The sequence below is a fragment of the Tursiops truncatus genome, chromosome 16, assembly GCF_011762595.2.
Source record: "Tursiops truncatus isolate mTurTru1 chromosome 16, mTurTru1.mat.Y, whole genome shotgun sequence".
Classification (NCBI taxonomy): Eukaryota; Metazoa; Chordata; class Mammalia; order Artiodactyla; family Delphinidae; genus Tursiops; species Tursiops truncatus.
This window is the reverse complement of record NC_047049.1, coordinates 19,109,356-19,131,842: the sequence shown is the minus strand read 5'-3', so window position 1 is coordinate 19,131,842 and position 22,487 is coordinate 19,109,356. Positions and strand designations below refer to the sequence as shown.

The window sequence follows — 22,487 nt, the reverse complement described above, 5'->3', positions numbered from 1 at the left end:
TCTTTTTTCAGCTTTATTGGGATATATTTCACATATAATAAAATTTACCCGTTTAAAGTGTACAGTTTCTAAATTTTTTTAATTGAAGTATAGTTGAATTGCAATGTTGTCAGTGGTTTTTACTATGTTTAAAAAGTTGTATAACCATCATTACAATCTAATTTTAGAATATTCTGAAAACCCTTCCCAAAATCCTTCCCCAAAACCCATTTCCCAACCTTCCCACCCAACCTGTAGCCCCAGGCAACTACTAATCTATTTTATGTGTCCATGAATTTGTCTATTTTGGACTTTTCATATAAATGGAATCATACAATTTGTGCTCTTTTGTGACTGGATTCTTCCACTTAGCTTAACATTTGCAAGATTCATCCATGTTTGTGGGGTTTTTTTGGCTGTGCCACATGAGTTCCTGGACCAGGGATTGAACCCGGGCCATAGCAGTGAGTGTATGTGGCAGTACAGTCTTCAGCATGTATTGGTATTATTTTTTATTGCTGACTCATATTTCATTGTATGGATAGAGCACATTTTACTCATCCATCAGTCGATGGACATCTAGGTTATTTCTACTTTTTAGCTACTATGAATAATGCTGCTATGGACATTCATACACAAATTTTTGTGTGGAAGTTTTCATTTCTCTTGGGCATATACCTAGGAATGACATTGCTGGGTCATATAGTAATCCTATGTCTAACTTTTTGAGGAATAGCTAAAGTGGCTGCACCATTTTACATTCCCAGCAGCAATAATATAAGACGGTTCCAATTTCTCCATATCCAAGCTGACACCTGTTATTGTCTGTCTTTTTTATTTTAGCTATCCTAGTGGGTGTGAAGTGGTATCTGACTGGCTAATGATGGTGAGCATCTTTTCATAAGTTTACTGACCATTTGGGAAAATGTGCATTCAAATCCTTTGCCCTTTTTTTTTTTTTTTTTTTGCGGTACGCAGGCCTCTCACTGTTGTGGCCTCTCCTGTTGCGGAGCACAGGCTCTGGACACGCAGGCCCAGCGGCCATGGCTCACGGGCCCAGACGCTCCGCGGCACGTGGGATCTTCCCGAACCCGTGTCCCCTGCATCGGCAGGCGGACTCTCAACCACTGTGCCACCAGGGAAGCCCCCTTTGCCCATTTTTAAACAGAGTTACTTGTCTTTTTATTGTTAACTTATTAAGTTGCTAAGTTATTGTAAGAGTTCTTTATATATTTCAGATCCAAGTCCCTTGTCAAATATATAACTCACATTTTCTTGTCATTTTAATTCTTTTGAGGCACAAAAGTTTTGATAAAGTATATATTTTTTTCTTTCATCACTGTACTTTTAGTATCATATTTAAGAAACCATTGCCTAATCCATAGTCACAAAGATTTACTCCCATGTTTTCATCTAAAAGTCAGACTCCCTAAAACTGCCTTAAGGCCAGCCAAGATAATAAATTAGAAGCAGTACCACATCTTGGACAGAATGGTGGAAATGAGTGCCACTCTCAAAGGTTTAAAGGATGAGGGGGGTGGTCCCCATTAAATCTCCATTTAATTCACCCGTTAGGTCCTTGCAAAAACCAGATTGATCCTGACAGACAGTGGACTAACAGAACTTAAGCGAGAAGTAACTCAGCTGCAGGGCTGGAGGTAGAGTCCTTACTAGAAGAGATCAACACAGACTGGCAGTTATTATCCGGCAAAATGTATTCTTTTTCATCTTCATCTGGAAGGAGTGGAGCACTCCCACGGTGCCTGCAGCAATTCACATTCAAGGGCACATTACTTCTTTGCTCTCCGTCATAATATAGCCTAGAGTGCTTAATTCTCTCATCATTGAGCAGATTATCATGCTGGTCCACTATACTGACACCATGTTCCTCAGACCTGGGAGGGAGGAAGTGGCAAGTATACTCTGAATACCCTCTTGAAGGGCTCCAGAATCCACTACTGTGGCATAAAAATTATTTTGAGCTTAAAGTACTTGAGTTCCTGAAATCTCTTATCTGCCTCCCAAAAGAGCTCAAAGTAACTCAACTGTCATAAATCCTCTCTCCGGGAACTCACAGAGAAGTCTGACTCTTATCACTGAGTAACACCCAAACAAAGTCACAAAAACTAGCAGGTCTCCCATCTGATCTCCTAAGGGCCCATTTGACTTTCCTAAAAGTCATTTGTTTTCCCTTATGTGCTCTTTCTCTCCCCCTTTTCACCTTCAAATAAGTCATTTGTTTTCCCTGAAGTGTCCTTCTCCCTTCATCTATTAAAACGGTGTATAAAGAATTCTGCCAGCACTAAGAGGCGCTGACAGGGATGAAGTTAAGAGGCTACTAGAAACAGTTCAATCTAGAAAGACTAAGGTCTAGAACTGCCAGCCGCAGCGGGAGGGATGGCGAGGACCAACCAACTTGAGTGGCTGCTGAGTGGCAGGTAATTTTACGGGGACCCGGAGATCCAATTTCTAACAATATGTTTTTCCCCTACGATTGATAACATATCAGATACACCCAGGGTTGCCACTAGCACTTCGTATGTTTTAGGCTGTTATAAAAAGGGAGGGGAGGGGAGCTTTTCATCTTACCTAAATCTCTTTTTGTTGCAGTTGTCCAACCGCCTAGATTTATAGCAGTTGGCAGAGCAGTAAAAATCGCCCGAGGTATTAATAATTATGACATTATTAAAACTAATTTTCGAGCCTCAAGTCCATTTGGGGTGTCCTGCGACTGGGCGGTCCAGACCCAGTGGGAGCAATTCTAAACCTATAAAAGCTCCCAGAGCGAGAGAGAATAGTGGAGGAGCAGGGATTCTGCACACCGAATCCCACCCGCGTCCAGTACGTTCCGTGTTCGGGGACGCGCGCCAGCACCGTATTTCCAAACAGCCCGAGACCACGTGAGCACCTACCCGCACCGCTACTGGCCCTTAGCCTCCCAGTCTTCGCTTTGGCGCCGAAGCTTTCCCCCCTTGTGGTCGAAACCATTGGCTCCACGCTCGGAGGGAATACGGGCCAACCTCACGATCAAGGCTCTTGTCCGAGTGAAGCTTCCGACTAATTATCAGGAAAAACTCAACTAAAAATTGAGGAATCAAGTGAAATTCACCTAAAGACATTGAAGAAGGGCTCCTTCTTCCAAAAAGAAAGAGCAGATCTGACTTTGATTCCCCCTACGCTCTTTGGGGGCTGCGAGGGTGGTTCCGTCCGAGGCGGGGACTCCGCCTCCTTGGGCGCCGCCATTTTGTTTGGCTAGAGGGGAGAGAGCGGCGCTTTGGGGGGAGGGGTCTCCTAGGCGCCTCACCTGATCCAGCTGCCGAGTTGTTGGTTCTCTCGCGGGAGGCCTTCTCCCCGGCTCGGGGCGAGGAACCATGTACATAAAGCAGGTGAGGCCTGTGCGTCCCTCCCACCCTTCACGGGCCCGTGAGGACCGCTCCTTGAGGCGGGGGTGTCGCTTCTCCCCGCAGGGTGGGCGCGGGGCTGGACTGGGACTGGGTGGGAGGGGTGAGGCCCCGGCCTGCAAGCGCGGGGGCCGCGGAGAATTGGGGCGCCGCTTTGCAGCCCAGGCCTCCCCGCAGGGCGCTCGCCTGAGGGAGGCGGGTTCTCGGGGAGAGGGGTGGAGGGGTCGGCGGGGCGGGGCCCTTTGGAGGGAGCCGGGCCTTCCCGGGAGGGTGAGAAGCGGCCCTGTGCTGCGGGACCGGCTAGCCCCCCGTGGGCCTTTTGCGTGGGATGTGTGGAGAGAGGGTCTCCCCGGCTCCGGGGACGCCCCTGAGGCCCAAGTTGGGGTGTCTCCCGACTTAACCGGAGAAGTGAAGGGGCTCCTCCTTCCTGCTGAATGTGTAGCGCCGCCTCATTCCGTTGTTACTTCTGTCAGAATGGCCTTCCCGCGCTGGAGTCCACCCCACAGATGAGCCCCTTCACACTCTTTACAAGAAGTGTCTCTGCTGGAGGTGTTGGACTCCAGGCAGTCCTGTCCTGGAACGGCGGCTCTTTTTGGCCCGAGTGTGTTACTGACAGGGGCTCCCAGGAAAGCTGGGCCGGTCTGCATACTCGATAGACTTTTAGACGGCCCTCTAAGGGTTAGCGTTCCAACGAACCGTATACAGGGTGCTTGGTTTTGAGAGTTCCCTAACAGGTTACTAATTATAACTCTTAAAAAAGCAACAGTGGCAATGGTTACTGATAAACGGGCTGTTTAGAAGTTTTTTTAAATCACTTTCCAAAATGAGTTTTTCTTCTAGGACATGGAAGCTTTTCTGTCTTGTGTTAAATGAGAAACCAGAACGGGAAGGAGTGCAGAAGGAAAATGTTAGCTTAGAAGATTTCTTTTGGGGTGTGTTCTGAAAAAAATCTCTCTTTTATTTATTAGGTTATTATCCAGGGTTTTCGAAGTTATAGAGATCAAACAATTGTAGATCCCTTCAGTTCAAAACATAATGTTATTGGTAAGTGTTCATGGTTTACTAGATCAGATTTATGCCTCTACAGCCGTTTAAATCCTGCCTGTGTTTAGGCTTAAGGAGACAGGAATTGTCTCTGAATATTACATAAATATATGTGTATTTTTTTCTATATGAAATTACTTTTCTGTTTTTTATCTGCACTGATGAAATTGCTTCCTTTATACGGTTAAAATACTTGAATAAGACAATCATAAATTCATCATTTTTATTTGGTAGCCTCGTATGTGTATGTTTTGACAGATTTAAGTTTATAGTGAATGACACTAAATTTAGCGTTTCAGCTCTTCTTGGTATGTCATTTTCTAGTTAAAGTTGACATTATTGCCTTATTTCAAAGGTGACCATTCTTTTTTCACAAATTAGATTGTTCTCAGATTTTTTTTATTTCCTATTATAATGTCTAAGGACAGACTACACAGATTGGTGGGAAGAGCATAAACTTTGAATTGTAACAGAATGGGGTTAAAATCCCAATTCTGCCATATATTCTTCAAACTTGACTTCCTGAGCTGCTTAGTTTTCTCATTTGCAAAGTGGAAATAATGATATACATCTCATGGGGCTGTTGGGAAGATTAAATGAGAAGGCAGTTGTGTGAGGACAAGGGGCTAATGGTGATTGCCTTTCAATATAATAGTTAATCTATAGGTTCTTCAGATGATAAGGTTCCATTTTGCTCGTACAGACAGCAAAAGTGTTTTCTGACACTGCTGAGTTTTTAAAGGATAGGTGAAATGAGTGCTTCTAGACACTAGAAAAGCAAAGATCGCTATTGACATAGATTCTGCTACAGTGTCCTCACAGAGTTTATTGGCATGCTAGTCGGCTTGGTCTACCATAACAAAATATCGTAGACTAGGTGGCTCAAACGACAGGGATTTATTTTTTCACTGCTCTGTAGGCCTCCCTCTCCATCATGCTCACAGGACCTTCTTTGTTAGAGCCTCTCCCTCACCCTCTTACAAGAGCACTGATCCCACCCTAAAGGCCCCACACTCCTAACCTCACATTAATTACCTTCCAAAGACCCCCTTCTCCAAAAAGCTTCACATAGGGGGGTTAGGGCTTCAGCATATGAATTGGGTGGGGAGGGGACACAATTCAGTCCATAGCATGGGTGAGGTGAGATTCGTAGAGAAATCAGCAAAGAGTGAACAATGAATACTGATGTTCCCAGAGAAACTTGGAGAATCATACTTTATTTTGAAATAAATGAATATATAATACAATTTAAAAATTGAGGGCAAGGAAAACACCTGCCCTTGGTACATCAATTGCAACTTTGTAGTTGGGAATAAAGAAAACATACTTTTCCCTCTGCCTTGCCTACTGGAGAATCATTCATTGAATTGGTGTGCCATAAGGGTAACTTGATTGTACTAGAGTTTTACTTTAGTAAAAACTAGAGTTTTACTTTAGTAAAACATTTTGATTATATGTGCCTTCTGATTTTCGTCAATAAAAAAATCTTTAGAAATGGAGAAAAATGAATAATCACTAGATTTATATTATTTCCTTAACTTACAAATTAAAAGTGGATAAATATCTTAATATGTCAGTTGTGTACAGTTGTCCCTTGGTATCCTGAATGCTTGTATAAAACTTGTTATAAAATCTTAGTGTTTTTGCATATAACCTAAGCATATCTCTAGATTACTTATAATACAATGTAAATGCTATGTAAATAGTTGTAAATACAATATACCTGCTGTGTAAATAGTTGCCAGCTTGTGGCAAATTCCAGTTTTGCTTTTTGGAACTTTCTGGAAAGTTCCCCTACCGCCCCCACCCGGAATATTTTCAATCCGCAGTTGGTTAAATCCCCAGGTGTGAAGCACAGGGATTTGGGATTTGGAGGACTGACTGTAATTTTATAAATGAACTGTAAAATGATGGCCATTATTACTTAGAATGATTAAATTATATCCTTAGGGCCTATCAAGTATTTTTGTTTTAGCTATTATCAGACAGCTGTTTTACTACTTTGGTTGCAACATTAAGATTGTTAATAGTCACAGTTAGAAAGGACATTATCTAAATGTTCTTTCGTTTTAACTGAAAAAACATAATATGACTTTGTTTAACATATTTTAAAAATAGGTCCCTTAATCATATAAGAAAGACCAAAAATAGTATACAGTGAGATTGTTCCTAAAAATGTCTTTTGAAAGCTTACCACTTTGATTGTTTAATGATTTTGACCCTTAAAAAAACACAAGATTTGAAGGCAGATACCTCATGTGCTGATACTTGAATGTTTGATGTTTAAGTGCAAGAACCATAAACCTTTTTAAGTTTACCTTTTTCCTGGCCTTCTAACAAAAGAAATATACGTGAAGTTATAGAACATAAAGAGCATAAAAGCTAAAAGGAAAAAATTTAAACTGTTATCCTCCCCAGAGCTAGCTTGTGGTTTCCTGGAAAACAGAGCCCGAGGCCTGCTTAGCTGCTAAGGCTTTAATTAGGAGGGAGCAGTCTGAGGGCAAGGGGTTGTGGGGGGTAGTGGTCATAGCTTTATAAAGAAGATACACCTGGTTTGCCGTCACATTGGATAACTTACAGACTTTGTAAACCCACCACACCTTGGAAAGCTCAGGTGGGAGAGGTATGGAGAAGGTTTTATGTGCTAGCTTCTGTCTCTCTTTGGTCAAAGTTTACCGCATAGGGCATTGATTCCCCCCCCCCCCCCACACTGTGCTTTTGGATTGTGTTACTCTGGGGACTAACTCCCCTGGAGTGGTTGGGGAACTGCAACCTCCTTTGGGTTTTCACAGATCTGAATGCACCCCCAGGGTAGGCAGAAACAACCTGAGCTGTTGGGAGACTAGCCTTTCTATTGACAGGCAGCCAAGGCCTGGGTTAGGGCAGGTGAATCTGGGGACACACATAAACTGGGTCTATCTCAATACCCCTTCAGTTTTTGTGTACATATATATAAGTACGCCTTTTTAAATAAAAATTGGTTTGTAGTAATCTTTTGGTAATCTATTTTTTTCTCCTTCAGAATAAACTGAAATATCTTTCCCTATCATTAAGTATTCAACATCCTTAAAATTGCTATGTAGCATTCCACTGTGTGGGTAGGAGTAATTCTTAGGGAAATTATAAATTTTTCAGTTATTTATGAATGGATTATGGTTTGAACTATTTCTGTAATTTTTTAATGATAAATTACCTTTTAAAACTTTTATTTAGTGATAATTTCAAATTTACAGAAAAGTTGCATAAATAAAAACAGTACAGAGACACTACTTGTGTATCCTTTACCCAAATCTACTGTTTTGGGTTTTTTTTTAATTAATGTATTTATTTTTGGCTGCATTGGGTCTTCGTTGCTACGCATGGGCTTTTTCTCTAGTTGCTGTGAGCGGGGGCTACTCTTCGTTGTGGTGCGCTGGCTTCTCACTGCAGTGGCTTCTCTTGTTGTGGGGCACGGGCTCTAGGCGCGCGGGCTTCAGTACTTGTGGCGCACAAGCTTAGTTGCTCCGCGGCATGTGGGATCTTCCCAGACCAGGGCTCGAACCCATGTCTCCTGCATTGGAAGGCAAATTCTTAACCACTGTACCACCAGGGAAGTCCCCCAAATCTACTGTTAACATTTCCCCACTTGCTTTATCATTTGCACTTGCTCTCACACTTATTTTTCCTTAGAGTAAGTTATGTACATCATGGTTCTTTACCTGTGACTTCAATGTGTACTTTCTAAGAATAGGGATATTACTTATATAATCACAGTGTAACTATCAATGTCAGTAAATTTAACATCAATACAATAATGTTATTTTATTTTCTAGCTATGTTGGCTGACCCAGAAATTTTCTTTGTAGCATTTTTCCCCCTCTAGTACAGGATTTAATTTAGGATCAGGCGTTGCATTTAGTTGTCATGCCTCTTTAGTCTCATTTAATCTGGATAATTTCCACAGCCTTCCTTTGTCTTTTACAATGTTATTTTTGAAAAATATTACATAAATGGTGTGTCCTTTTCAGGGTATTCCACCTGGAGGCACATGATATCCATCTACTTCTTATTGATGATGATAATTTTGATCACTGAGTAGAGATTCTGTCCAATTTTTCCACTGTATAGTTAGTGTTTTCTCCCTTGCAACTAATATGGAGATGGGGAGAGACTTTTGGACTATGCACATATTGTGCTCCTTATCAAAATTCCCCCTTAGATTTAGCATTCATTGATAATTCTTGCCTTTATTCTGATGGTTGCAGAATGATGATGTTCCATTTCCAGCACTCCTTTCACATTTACCACTTGGTATTCTACTGTAATCAAACATCTTCACTCCTTAGCTATATATTTATCTTTTTATTATCAGTATGGACTCATGGATTATTCCCACCCACCACTGCCCCAGCACTAATTTATAATTCATCTAATTATTTTGGTGCTCAAATTGTCCTAGATTTAGCTAATAGAAACCCCCTTCAGGCTGGCCTCTGTGTCTGTTATATGCCTTTTTTTTTTTTTTTTAAAGCACTTCATTACTTTCTGATTTCTAGAATTTATCTTGGATTAAAGGTGATGACTTTGGGGCTAATTTGTTCAGGATATTGGTCAAGATTGTGAGAGAGAGTGGCATAGTTATTCATGACTCTTAACAATGAAAATTTTGTTAAACAAAAGAAGTTCAAATGAATTCATTAAATCTAAAATATTTGATATCCTTTTATGTATAGAATTGCTTATTTCTGAACTCAGGTAGTAAAAAAAAGTGCCTCATAGTTGTCTATATTTTTGTGATTCTAAGAACTATACATGATGTATAGGACTGATCAGAAACTGTTTAACATGGAAATGGTTTGAAAATTTTAAATGATTGTTTAAGTATTTAAAATTTTTAGCATTATGTGAATCTTTAAATTGTTAAAAATATTTTATTATATACAATTAAATAGAATTACATGTCCATTGTAATGATTATAAATCATGAAAACCAGGTAGTATATTTAGTTATTCCTGTTAATTTTAAAGTATTGGGAAAGAGCAAAAAAATAAACAATGAAATAAATTCCTTTAAGAAAAAAATTATCTGAAGACTATGCAAAAATTGCACTCATCTGGTAATTAAAGCTGTTTTGTTTATTGATTTGTTGTTCACTGTTCTGTTGTACTTAATTTCAGTTTTTAAGATGTTATGTTAGAAAATTGGATTTTATATTTTTTGAATACTTTCTGTAAAGTTTTATTGTTTTTTATACAAAATAACATGGACTTTTTGATTTTGTAGTGGGCAGAAATGGATCTGGAAAAAGTAACTTTTTTTATGGTAGGTATTGTTTTTTGAATTCTAAACATAGTAAGACCTAGGTATCTTATGGTAGTTTATCTGAGGTTATGTCTGCATGAAACACAAGAAATACTTCTTCAAATGAGGTTGCAATTTAATGTAGAGGATTTAGAGTATAAGAATCTGAGCTCTACTCTAGTGATTAGCCATGTGAGACTGGGCAAAACAGTTAACTTCTCAAAGTACTCTTTCAGTTTAAAAACAGAGATATTTGCCCTGCCTACCTTAGATGGGTTGTGAGAATCAAATGAGATAATATGTATGGAAGTGCTTTCTAAACTTCAGTGCTGTATATAAATGTTGTAAATGCAGAGAGAGAGAGATTCAAAGAATGTAAGTGCAGTAGAATAGTTAACATTGTTATGGAAAATGGCTTATCTGTTTCATCTAAATCAATTATTTTAATAAAAGATGGAGAGGTGTAAAAAACTAGACTCAACAAAGACAGTTGTTGTCAGAAGATTGTAAGTAGAACTTTGAAAACTATCTCTAAATATAAAATGCGTTTAAGCATAGTAATGCCTCTGTTAAATTCTTTGGGGAGAAAAAATATTTTAACAGATTTGGACTGTACAAGGAGTAGATTGAAAAAATTTTGAACCTCTTAGTAGTGCTTGAGGAAAAGGAGGGTGTAGTAATAGCAAAGGTTCTATCCCTTGTTTACTTACAAAGCTAAAGGGTACTCTTTACCCCATCAGTGGTTGTAATTTGGGGATGGTGAGAAGAGTAGGATTGGAGTGGAAGTATTAATATTTCCTGATCTCCAGGGGGGATGAGGGCAGTTTGAACCTGTCCCCTCCAAGGTGATTATAAAAGAAAACCAATCCCCACCTCCACCCCCAGCATACACATTCATATATACATACTCCCTCTTTTAGAGTGTCAAAGCTCTCTTGGGTGGACTGGGAATAGAACAGTTGAGTAAAGAGTTCCATTTCTAGGAGAGGGTGGTCCAGTTAGGCATCCTATGGAAGCAGGAATGGCTCCTTACAGAAGACAAAGGGTAAGTAAGTACTGCAGTAGAAAGTGGAAATCTGAAACATTTCCTACTTAGTGCTATTTATTTTGAAAAAGTATGCAATTAAGGATATTATAGGAATATATCCTATTTTGTTAAATATTTTAATTTATATTATTTATATCTACTGGATAAAAGCAACTATAGCTTGAAACCTAACCATGTATACTTTGATCAAGAGGTACACCTTAGTTCTAGTCTGTTCGTGTATTTCAGTGTTTTTATTTTCTTACCTTAAATATTTCAGCGAAAACTTAATGTTTTTCTAATATCATCATTTCCTAGCTGATTAGTCTGAAGTACAGGCAAATTTTCTGCATTCCTTTTGTCTATATAAAACAGGTAATCTACTTTATCTGCATTGTTCATTACCTGATATACTGTATTCTGTGAAGGTATGGGAAATTACAACTAAGGCATAAATCCTTTTTTAGATCCTACTAATAGTTGTTTTTGTATTTCTAGCAATTCAGTTTGTTCTCAGTGATGAGTTTAGCCATCTTCGTCCGGAACAGAGATTGGCTTTGTTACATGTGAGTGAGACTGCTTTATGGATATTAAATACTTCTAAAAATACATTGTCAATTCTGGTAAACAAAATTATTTTTTCAAGTTTCAGATCCTTTGTGAACATGACACAGTGTGTCTCTTATGTATGTTGTTCTGCTGTGAAATTTAGCTTACTATATTAATGCAGGATAAAGGCTTAAATTTTATATAATGGTAGGAAAATTGTGCGAGTTCCCTATGGATGGATATGCCTTCCATATAAATATAAATTCTTTATTAGGAGTATGGCCTGGTAACGGTCTGGAAGCAGGTTTGCTGAGAAAGAAGAAAGTTAGGTTGGGGATTAGAAACTTTGAGACTCAGAATCAGAAGTTAATTGTGGGGACTTCCCTGGTGGTCCAGTGGTTAAGACTCCGTACTCCCAGTGAAGGGGGCCCAGGTTTGATCCCTGCTCAGGGAACTGAGATCCCACATACTGCAGCTAAGCCTGCGTGCTGCAGCAACTGAGCCCGCGCACTCTAGAGCCCATGCGCCACAACCAAGACCCAGTGTAGCCTACATAAATAGTAAATAAATAAATAAGTTAATTGGGAGCATAGAAAAGCAACCATTACAAACTAAACAACATAAAGTTACTTTTAGCCATATTTATACTTAAATGGTAACATCATTTGGTAACAACGGTAACATCCAATATGAAAGACAGTATATAGTAATGAAAATTGTTAGAATTTTTCTTTAGATAATTATGAATAATAAACTAATTTTAGGATAAAGTATAAAAGGCTATGATAAAATGATGTAACTTTATTTATTTACTTACGTACTTATGTACTTACTTACACTGGGTCTTGTTGCGGCATGCAGGATCTTCATTGCAGCACGCGGGATCTAGTTCCCTGACCATGTATCGAACCTGGGCCCCCTGCACTGGGAGCGCAGAGCCTTAGCTACTGGACCACAGAGAAGTCCCTGTCTTGTTTAAATATGGCTTATAATTAATTTTAAGACCAGAAAGCGAGATTCTTCAATATATCTCCACAGTATCTCTCAGACTTAAAGTTCTTTTTCTGACCATTATATTTTTCTCTGCCTCACTCTTTTTTTGGCTGCGCTGTGTGGCTTGCAGGATCTTAGTTCCCCAACCAAGGATTGAACCAGGGCCATGTAGTGAAAGTACCAAGTGCTAACCACTGGACTGCCAGGAAATTCCCTCCCCCACCTCTTACATTTGAATTTTTAGTCCAGTAATCAGGATTGATTCCCTATAGAAAAATCTCTCTTTAGGTTTCTCAGATTAGCATTAAAAGAATAATTTCTTTAGGTATCATTCTTCATTGTATTGAACTACTACATAATAGCAGTTTTCACAGTCTAGAAATTATCTGGGCTTGGTATGTAAGTAGTTGGGTCACAATCGGTCTGAATGTGACCCATATGTTAAATGCATATGTTTTCATAGCAGATTTAAAACTATATAGAATATCTCAAATGTTTAAAAAGACAGTTTTTATCATGTGACTTGTTAGGGCTCCTTTCTAGCATTAAGGTGAATCTATAAGAGAGAAGCCTCAAAGTGTTTTATATTTTAGCAAATAGGTAAAATTGGGTGGCTATGGGGTCTTATGCTCTAATGAGGTGATATGCAGAACAAGACCTATGTAAATCTAACTTTGACGTCTCTTGCATAGTTCTCATTTTTAAAATTCAGAATCAGAAGCTGTTTGGTTGAGTTTTATTATCCTAATCCGGTGTTTGCTGCTTTGGCAAGAGGGCTGTATATTAGTCTGATAGAAATTTTTCTCCATTGAATCAGGCTTGTTACCATGCACTAAACTTTAAATGTATTTAAAGAATATGAAAATCCCACTTACGCAACATATTAATTTTTCTCATGTTTTAGGAGGGTACAGGACCTCGTGTTATTTCTGCTTTTGTGGAGATTATTTTTGACAATTCAGACAACCGGTTGCCAGTGAGTAACTGCTTTTTCTTTTCAGTAGTAACATTGAGAATTTTATTGATGCAACTGACTTTTTTCATGCTTTGAAACACTTATTTATAGTTGTACTTAGGCTTTTATAATTTAGTTCATACTAAAATAACTACAGCTTACATACTAATTTTGTCTTAAAGTTGTAATGAATATTCTGGTAAACAAATGGGAATGTGCAAGCCATTGTGAAAAAATGTCTTTGTCATAGTATTGAGTATTCGTGGCATATCTTTAGTGAGATGATTGAAGTTTCAAAATAATTGCTATGGTGAGGGACTCTGAAATGACCTTATTAACTATAAAGTTTCCACTTTTACTATTAGATTTAACTTTGGGCTTTTCCTTTTTTTCTTAGATCGACAAAGAGGAAGTTTCACTTCGAAGAGTTATTGGTGCCAAAAAGGATCAGTATTTCTTAGACAAGAAAATGGTCACGTAAGCATTTTTCTTTACGTTTGTAATTTCTATACAAAAGACTAAAAGTATTCTTTTACTTGCCTCATATATGGTACTTTTGCCTCATGTTCAACAAATCACAATTTAGAGCATAAACATAAGAATCAGAAGATTCTCTGAGGCTGATAGAACAGAAGGGTTAAATGACTGTTCTGTACTCCTTCATGCACCTTAGCTCAGGAGTTAGTGTACTCTTTTTGCTTATAGTTGAATTGTTATGTATTTGAAATTTTTTTTTAATTTATCAACAGGAAAAATGATGTGATGAATCTCCTTGAAAGTGCTGGTTTTTCTCGAAGCAATCCTTATTATATTGTTAAACAAGGAAAGGTAAGAAATAGTATCTTTTTAAGTGGAATTTGTTTTTTGAGTATATTCATTGAATGATGAGTTTGATTTCATTCTAGTGGTTAAGTTGGAGTGAAAATAGACCTTATTGTCTTCTGTTTTCATTGATTTATTTTGCACTGAAGTTTGTATTACCTTTTCTGTGGCCATAAATTTATGTACAAAATAGATCCATTGTATAGTGGGATAAAAGTATTTCAGTAGAATTATTTAAGTGGATCTTATTTTCTTGGTGATCTGTATCATTTACCAAGGTGCACTGTACTGGAAGACATTTTTGGTTTGTAGAAGTTACAATCATATTTAAGGATGTTGTAGAAACTTTATAAAAATCACATTTGAAAAAAGTTACTCTCTGAAATTAATACTCTCTCTGTTAGTATATCACAGAGTTAAAATGCTAGAATGCTTAAATTACCAGAAATCTACCGTAGTGCTACATATTATTTTCCCTTAATACAATTTATATTCTTTATAGTTTTTAGGAGTTATATTTTTTATCTGATTGTTCTACTGTTTCCTCGTATGTTTTAACTATATATATCTAAAATAATTTCTTTTTCTTAGAACATACCTGCAGTGTCCTAATAGCTTTCTGTTGTGCTATATTGAACTAGGGGAAAATCCTTTTAAAATGTCCACTTCTTATTTCATGTTGGAGGCTTTTTTAGGTATGTGTTGGAAAGTTAGCATTCAGAAGAAGTGATTAGAAAGAATATGGAGTTTCACTTTAAGAGCAAGAGTTTGAAAAGACTGTCTTTATAAGAGAAATTTCTTTAAAAGGAGGCTGGGGACTTCCCTGGCGGTCCAATGGTTAAGACTTCGCCTTCCAACTCAGGAGGTGCAGGTTCAGTCCCTGGTTGGGGAGCTAAGATCCCACATGCCTTGGGGCCAAAAAGCAAAACAGAAAACAGAAGCAATATTGTAACAAATTCAATAAAGACTTTAAAAATTGTCCACATCAAAAAAAACTTTAAAAAATAAAATAAAAGCAGGCTGATTTGAAAGCCGTTATCTGAGTCTTCCCTGCACACATACAACATAGTAGGTCCCTTTACATCATTTCAATTTTTGCTTATATGTCATTTCATATAAGCGATCTATGTCTGCCTCTTTTACAAGAGCATTACTGTCACTCCAACTCTTTATGCTGTATTTTCTTATTTTGTTTTGTTTTTCCGCATAGCAATTATAATGTAATGGTATGCATACTTCCTGGTTTTTTTCCACTAGAAAGTAGGTTCCTCGAGGGCAAGACCTTTTCTGTTCATTGCTATTTTCCCAGTGTGAACTCATACTTAAAGCTTAGCATGTGAATAACTTTCAAGGTAGAGCTCTTAAAGAGCATTCTGTAGCTCTGTAAATAATTATTTTTCTAAAACTTTTAGATCAACCAGATGGCAACAGCACCAGATTCTCAGAGACTAAAACTATTAAGAGAAGTAGCTGGTACTAGAGTGTATGATGAACGAAAAGAAGAAAGCATCTCTTTAATGAAGGAAACAGGTAAAATAAATATGATTCTACATTATTCTTTTTGTTGTGAATTACTTTTTCATTGTGTTATGATACTTGAGAGGAGTTATCCTCAAAAGTGTATTGTATGATAATTTGCCTATATACTGAATGGAGAAAAAATTAGTTTCAGGAAGTTTAAGGTTTGAGAGTTCCAATAATTTGTCTCTTTGAATAAAGAGTTGTTACTGTGAGGTAATAGTGCTTTTCTAGGTCACCTACTTTGTGCCTCTAATGTCCTTTTTATTATTAGTGAGGATAATAATGTATGTATTCCTCAAAAAATAATTGCTGGAATATCAGTTGGCATTAGGCTTTAAGTTGTTCAGGAGCAAGTAAATATGAAATTTTGAACTTCAGTCTTCCTTAGTACATTTATTATGGAAACCCTACTTTGCTTTTCAAGTGCTGTGCCCTCTCATGGCTTAGAGTCAGACAGTTTTGGGTTCAAAATCTTACTAATAATTACCTGATATTGTGACTTTAGACTTGACCTCCCTGGTCCATAATTTCCCATCTTGTGAAATCCTTTTTTATAGTTTGTAGTGGTGAGTAGAGGAGCAAAGTATCACCATGATTGGAATATAGTTGGTATTCAATATATGGTAGCTATAGATAATGCTGTTGTAAGAATTGAGAATCAGTGACACCAGTGATGTTAAGTACGTTTTTTTTTTTAATGTCATGGGAAGGCACACTGGCTTTTAAAGGAAGTTTAAACAGAGGCCTTTACCACATGTAATATAAGAATCAGTGTCACCATGTGTTTATTCTCCGATGCTTTTCATAATAAAGCATTTTAATGGCAATTTTAGCATCTTGGATTTGGTTACCACATAATATCAAAGAAATAATGCTAACGTTCTTAAGATTAAGTTTAACTCATGGTATATTTGAGAATTGATGTTACATAAAAATTTTATTGAACTCCTTCACCCCTCTCCCATTTATTTTTAAGAGGGCAAACGGGAAAAAATCAATGAGTTGTTAAAATACATTGAAGAGAGATTACATACCTTAGAGGAAGAAAAGGAAGAACTAGCTCAGTATCAGAAGTGGGATAAGATGAGACGAGCCCTGGAATACACCATTTACAATCAGGAACTTAACGAGACTCGTGCTAAACTTGATGAGGTAAAATACTTTGCCACTTCAGTTTAATTTTATTTTTACGAATATATTAAACTCATTTTATGTTTATACTTTTCAATGATTTTTAAACACAAACTTCAAAATTTTAAAACCTCTTAGTGAATTCATTACTCAGCAAATTTACACTATCAGTTTACTCCAAGGAAAATGCCTAGACCCACATAGTCCTTGCTGTAGTTGTATCTGAAATATAATTAGGTGGTGATGTCAGGCAGACCAGGATGAGAGGAAGCCACCTTTAAAGTTTCATGAATTTTTTCCCTGGCTTTTTAAGGTGTAATTTGTAATTAGTATTGCTGACATTTTGTACAAAAATTTGTTTTAGGTAATGCTGAAAACTACAGGCATTTTCTATTTAAAACCACTACAATTATTTTTGGAAAAAAATTTTTAAGTGAATGTTTATTTTAACAGATATTTTAAAATTTTGCTAAAAATACTTAGCAGATATTAAAAAATTCAGATATTTTAAAATTTAGCAGATATTTTAAAATTTTAAATACTGAACAAATTCGAAATGAGTTAGAAATCATAGCTTGGTTTTTTTCGCAGCTTTCTGCTAAGCGAGAGACTAGTGGAGAAAAATCCAGACAATTAAGAGACGCCCAGCAGGATGCAAGAGATAAAATGGAGGTAAGGTTATAAACCAGGTTTAGTCACATTTTTGACCACAGTAAACTTTTTGTACCAGAATTATAGAATGGTAACTTCAAGTGGGATGTCACCGAGATTGAGTATTGGAAAGACAGTAGTACTGAAAGTTTAAATGAAAGAAAAAGAAGAGACAAATCAGTGGTGTCCTGATTTTGCTGTTGTATTTCTAGTTGTCTAACTTGTTTCTATTTGATACTTTTTGAGTAGGATATTGAGCGCCAAGTTAGAGAACTGAAAACAAAAATTTCAGCTATGAAAGAAGAAAAGGAGCAGCTCAGTGCTGAAAGACAAGAACAAATTAAGCAGAGGACTAAGTTGGAGCTTAAAGCCAAGGATTTACAAGATGAATTGGCAGGCAATAGTGAACAGAGGGTGAGTTAAAGTGCTAAAAATGAAAGATATAAATGTTCAGGTGAGTGGGAACTGCAGAGGACAGTCCTTTCTGTGGCACGGGTGCTTGAATTTTTGTAAAAGATTTGGCACATTAAAATAATTTGCATTCAAGTTGCAACTGAGTACTATCTTTGTTACTTACATTTAAAAGTTAGTTTTGTGTTGCAGGATCAGTTTAAAAATTAGTTTTGTGTTGCGTGATCAGTCTCATGCATTTTTTTCATGAGAAAATATTTTATGCTAGACTTATAAATTAAACAACAGTTTTTAAATAGATTGCATTTTTACTTATCTTCATTTACAGAAACGCTTATTAAAAGAAAGGCAGAAGCTGCTTGAAAAAATAGAAGAAAAGCAGAAAGAACTGGCAGAAACAGAACCTAAATTCAACAGTGTAAAAGAAAAAGAAGAGCGAGGAATTGCTAGGTCTGGGATTTTTTTCACCAACAATTCTAATTTTCTACATTGTTCCTCTATAGAACCTTATTAAGTAGTTATGGGTTAAGAAGGTACAGTAAATAAGGGCAAAAGTTAAATGTCCATTTCAAAGTAATAGGCAGTGTCGGCCAAGCATTATTGTATGCTTATTGCCTATTCAAAAGCCCTAGGAGATCCACAGTATCACCACTGTAAATTTGACAAACTTGAGGCTCTGGGGGTGTTCAATAACTTGCCCAAGATAACATAGCTAAATGTTGGGCATTTAAAAACATGCATGATGATTGTTCTTTTTTTACCCAAATTGTATCCTGCTGTGTGTTCATTCTCCCACTTTATGTCGTTTTAACATCTAGACATTTTAATATCTATCCGTAGATTGGACTTGCCAACGTTTGCTGATTTCACAATTTAGTACATTATCATGTTTTTATGCCACTTATGTTCATTTTAATGAATTGCCTGTTGATATCTTGTGTCCATTTTTTTCTGATTTTTTTGGTCGGCTTTTTAAAATAATTTATTTTATCCTACTTATTTTTGGCTATGTTGCGTCTTTGTTGCTCTGCGCGGGCTTTCTCTAGTTGTGGCGAACGGGGGCTACTCTTCGTTGCAGTGCGCGGGCTTCTCATTGCAGTGGCTTCTCTCGTTGTGGAGCACGGGCTCTAGGCGCGTGGGCTCAGTAGTTGTGGCTCATGGGCTCTAGAGCACAGGCTCACTAGTTCTGGTGCATGGGCTTAGTTGCTCTGTGGCATGTGGGATCTTCCCAGACCAGAGCTCGAACCCGTGTCCCCTGCATTGGCAGGCGGATTCTTAACCACTGTGCCACCAGGGAAGCCCCTTTTTTCTGATTTTTTTTCTGATGTTTTATAGGGTTGTTTTATGTTATCTGGGCATTAATATTTGTTCTGTATGTTGTAAGTGTTTTCTCTTGCCTTTTAATCGTTATAGTGTCTTTTATTGTAAGGAGTTGAAAATGTTCAAATAGTTAAATATAGTTGGAGCTATTTTGAAAATTCCTGAGATATGGGGTACTAGATTTGTGTAGGTTTACTGATTAACCCAGACCTGGAATGACCTTAAATCCTTAGGGGATGGGCTGTTTTACCTGACTGTAACTGATTTTGCAGTTAAATTAATGTTATATAGAACTAGTCCCAGGAGCTCCATTAGATAACAGTTGCTTTTTATACTTAATTCCTTCTTTTTTTTTTTTCTTTTTTCTTTTTTTTACCACACCATGCGGCTTGTGGGATCTTAATTCCCAGACCAGGTATAAAACCCAGGCCCTCAGCAGTGAGAGAGCAAAGTCCCAACCACTGGATTGCCAGGGAATTCCCTTTAATTCCTTCTTTTATGGAATTATAGAAATGGTTATTGTCTCTGTGTACTCTTGAGGTATCTATTGCAATTAAACTTGGTTATTTCCTGTTGTCCTTTTCAAACCATTCTCTTCTATCTTGTGTAGATTGGCCCAAGCTACGCAGGAAAGAACGGATCTTTATGCAAAGCAGGGTCGAGGAAGCCAGTTTACCTCAAAAGAAGAAAGGGATAAGTGGATTAAAAAGGAACTCAAGTCTTTAGATCAGGCTATTAATGACAAGAAAAGACAGATTGCTGCTATACATAAGGATTTGGAGGACACTGAGGCAAATAAAGAGAAAAATCTGGAGCAGTATAATGTAAGAACTTTCATAGCTGCTTTGTGAAATCTTTCAGAAGAGTGTGAACATGTGCAGTTTCATCTATTTCTTTAAGTTTTATTTGTAAATGTTTTATCTTAAAATATACAAGACCAGATACTTAATTAGGCAAGACCAGCACAATGTAATATGATACATATGGTAGTTCTCTTTTTCGAAGAAGAGTTCTTACATGTCAGTGAGTGTCCGTATAGATTGAATGTATTTTAAAACATATTTTTATGACTTGGTAATATGTACCTGAACTCTACCCTTAACTAAAACATGACTTTATAGTAACTTAAAATTTTTCCATTTTTATATTCTAATGTAATTTTCTGTCAATGTAATAACTTACTGCAGAATGTATATATATTTTGTTAAAGCATTGGTGATTTTATAACATTTTCTAAATGAATTAAACATTTACTATGCATGTTTAGTTAGCATTTTCTTAAAAAGTGAAGTAGAAGATAAAATCATTACTTTCAGAACAAGAAAGATCTTACATTATTTAAAATTAGAAAGGGAGAAAAATTCTTTAAGTGATATGTGTGGATATATATAGATGATTGGAAGTGATGAGAAGGGAGTGTGTAGGACAGGTGTAGGGTGAGGAGAATATATATATACATGCCCAGAAGGAACCTTCTTACCCCATGAGATCTGTACCAGTTGGTATGGTTGGTTTATCAAAAAAAGCCACTAAAAGCATAAAATCTTAAATGTGTATACTTATGTATATTTTATGTATAATATTTATATGTATTTTTTACACATATATAAATGTACATATTTATAAGTATTTAATTTTAAATAGATAAATATATGCGTATGTACCAATCTTTATTTTTTAGACTTTTTTTTTAAGAGTAGCTTTGGGTTCACAGCAAAATTGAGAGGAAGGTATAGAGATTTCTCATATGCCCCCTGCCCCCACACATGTATAGCCTCCTTATCAACCTCCTCCAGCAGAGTGTGTACCAGCCTTTTGATGTAGAGCCCAAGGTATTTCTTATGAATATGAGTAGTGATTGGAGTTCCTAGGGGACTTTCATGTTATGGACCACACATGTAAATACAGTTCTCCTTGAAGTTGGATGAGAACAGAATTCGGGTTTCAGTATAAGATCATATATCGCATTTAGTTGTCATGTTTCTGTTATCTCCTTTAATCTGGATCAGTTCCTCAGTCTTTTTGACTTTGCGACTTGACATTTTGAATTACTGATATAAAGTGCACAGTATCTATTAACTTATGTATTATATATTAAATAATTATTTTCCCTAGTCTTTTAGAGTTGATTTGCCCATTTAATCCAATTTTTAGTGACTCACCTTTGAGTTTGTCCAAAACTAAATCAATTTTTTTAAAGAAACAACTCTTCCTTGTACTCATATCATCAGTTTATCTAATATTTAATGTAATCAGTTACCCCAAAACAAAAACATAGTAGGAAGCAAACAGAACTGACTCTGTAACCATAAACAGCTCAACTGGTAGGAAAAGTGACCAGGAATAATAGACAGCCTACTGGCCTTGAGAGTCCAGTGTACTTTGGGCTTTGTTCAGGATATTTTACGGAGGGGATGGAAAACACAGGTTGATTGAGGTAGTCAGTTATTTGCGAATTTGTTAGTATAGTTTCAGCTGCAATAGCTACAGTTCTGTCTTGAAATAAAGAAAAGGCATTTTGTCTTGAGTTCATGGAAATATCGACCTCAACAGATGCCCTTTTGAAAAAGTTTAGTGATAAACCAAGATTTTCCAGTGAGAGGTTTTATTCATTTCTTTCTCAAGCTTGAAGTTATTTTTCAGTATTTCAGCCACACTTACGTGTATCAAAATGACCACTTGTGAGGGTGAACTCTGTGCTTTATAATGGGTAGAGATGATTTTACAGTGCTAATTAATTGTACAAAACAGCCTTTTCGCTTCTTAGTCTGTTCCTACATCTCTTATGTTCTAGTGTGTGTTTAGAGGGGGAAGTATGAAAAGTATGCACTGCAGTGTTTTGAGAATTTATTAATGTATTTTTTCTTTTAAAATTCTAGGGTGTGTATTATAGAAGTAGTAAGGACATTAATGAACAAATTAATTGTTTTGATATATGTGTATGCCTGTTAAACCATCACCACAATTAATATAACAAGCCTGTTCATCACCCCAAAATGTTTCCCATACCCCTTGGTAATTCCTCCCTCCCTCCTTTCCTGTCCTCCCCTTCCATCCGCTGGTAACAACTGATCTGCTTTCTGTCACTATGGATTTGTTTGTATGGAATTGGATTTTAAATTTGAATTATTTTTATTTCCATAGAAACTGGATCAGGATCTTAATGAAGTCAAAGCTCGAGTTGAAGAACTGGACAGAAAATACTATGAAGTAAAAAATAAGAAAGATGAATTACAAAGTGAAAGAAAGTTAGTATAGCCTAAAATATGTCTTAATATTTTTGAGTAATGTGATTACTGGCTGTTAAACAGTCTTTAAGTTATAAATTAACTATTGAAGTTTAATTTCAGTATTTATTCAAATTTGTATACTATTAGAATATTAATATTTTTAGAATTAAAG

General features: G+C 36.8%; 1 protein-coding gene across 1 annotated transcript in view; it reads left to right on the top strand.

Moving 5' to 3' along the window:
* Positions 1-3,230: 3,230 nt before the first annotated feature.
* The window catches only part of SMC3 (structural maintenance of chromosomes 3), a 32,317-nt gene continuing 13,060 nt past the window's right edge, over positions 3,231-22,487 (top strand). Inside the window, exons 1-14 of the mRNA XM_004313921.4 lie at positions 3,231-3,365; positions 4,349-4,424; positions 9,688-9,726; positions 11,231-11,298; positions 13,179-13,250; positions 13,627-13,706; positions 13,979-14,057; positions 15,464-15,581; positions 16,549-16,724; positions 17,295-17,375; positions 17,604-17,768; positions 18,094-18,215; positions 19,696-19,909; positions 22,230-22,333. Coding sequence (XP_004313969.1) covers positions 3,351-3,365; positions 4,349-4,424; positions 9,688-9,726; positions 11,231-11,298; positions 13,179-13,250; positions 13,627-13,706; positions 13,979-14,057; positions 15,464-15,581; positions 16,549-16,724; positions 17,295-17,375; positions 17,604-17,768; positions 18,094-18,215; positions 19,696-19,909; positions 22,230-22,333 — 1,409 coding nt within the window. The 5' untranslated portion in view covers positions 3,231-3,350. The remainder of the gene's footprint in view (positions 3,366-4,348; positions 4,425-9,687; positions 9,727-11,230; positions 11,299-13,178; positions 13,251-13,626; positions 13,707-13,978; positions 14,058-15,463; positions 15,582-16,548; positions 16,725-17,294; positions 17,376-17,603; positions 17,769-18,093; positions 18,216-19,695; positions 19,910-22,229; positions 22,334-22,487) is intronic.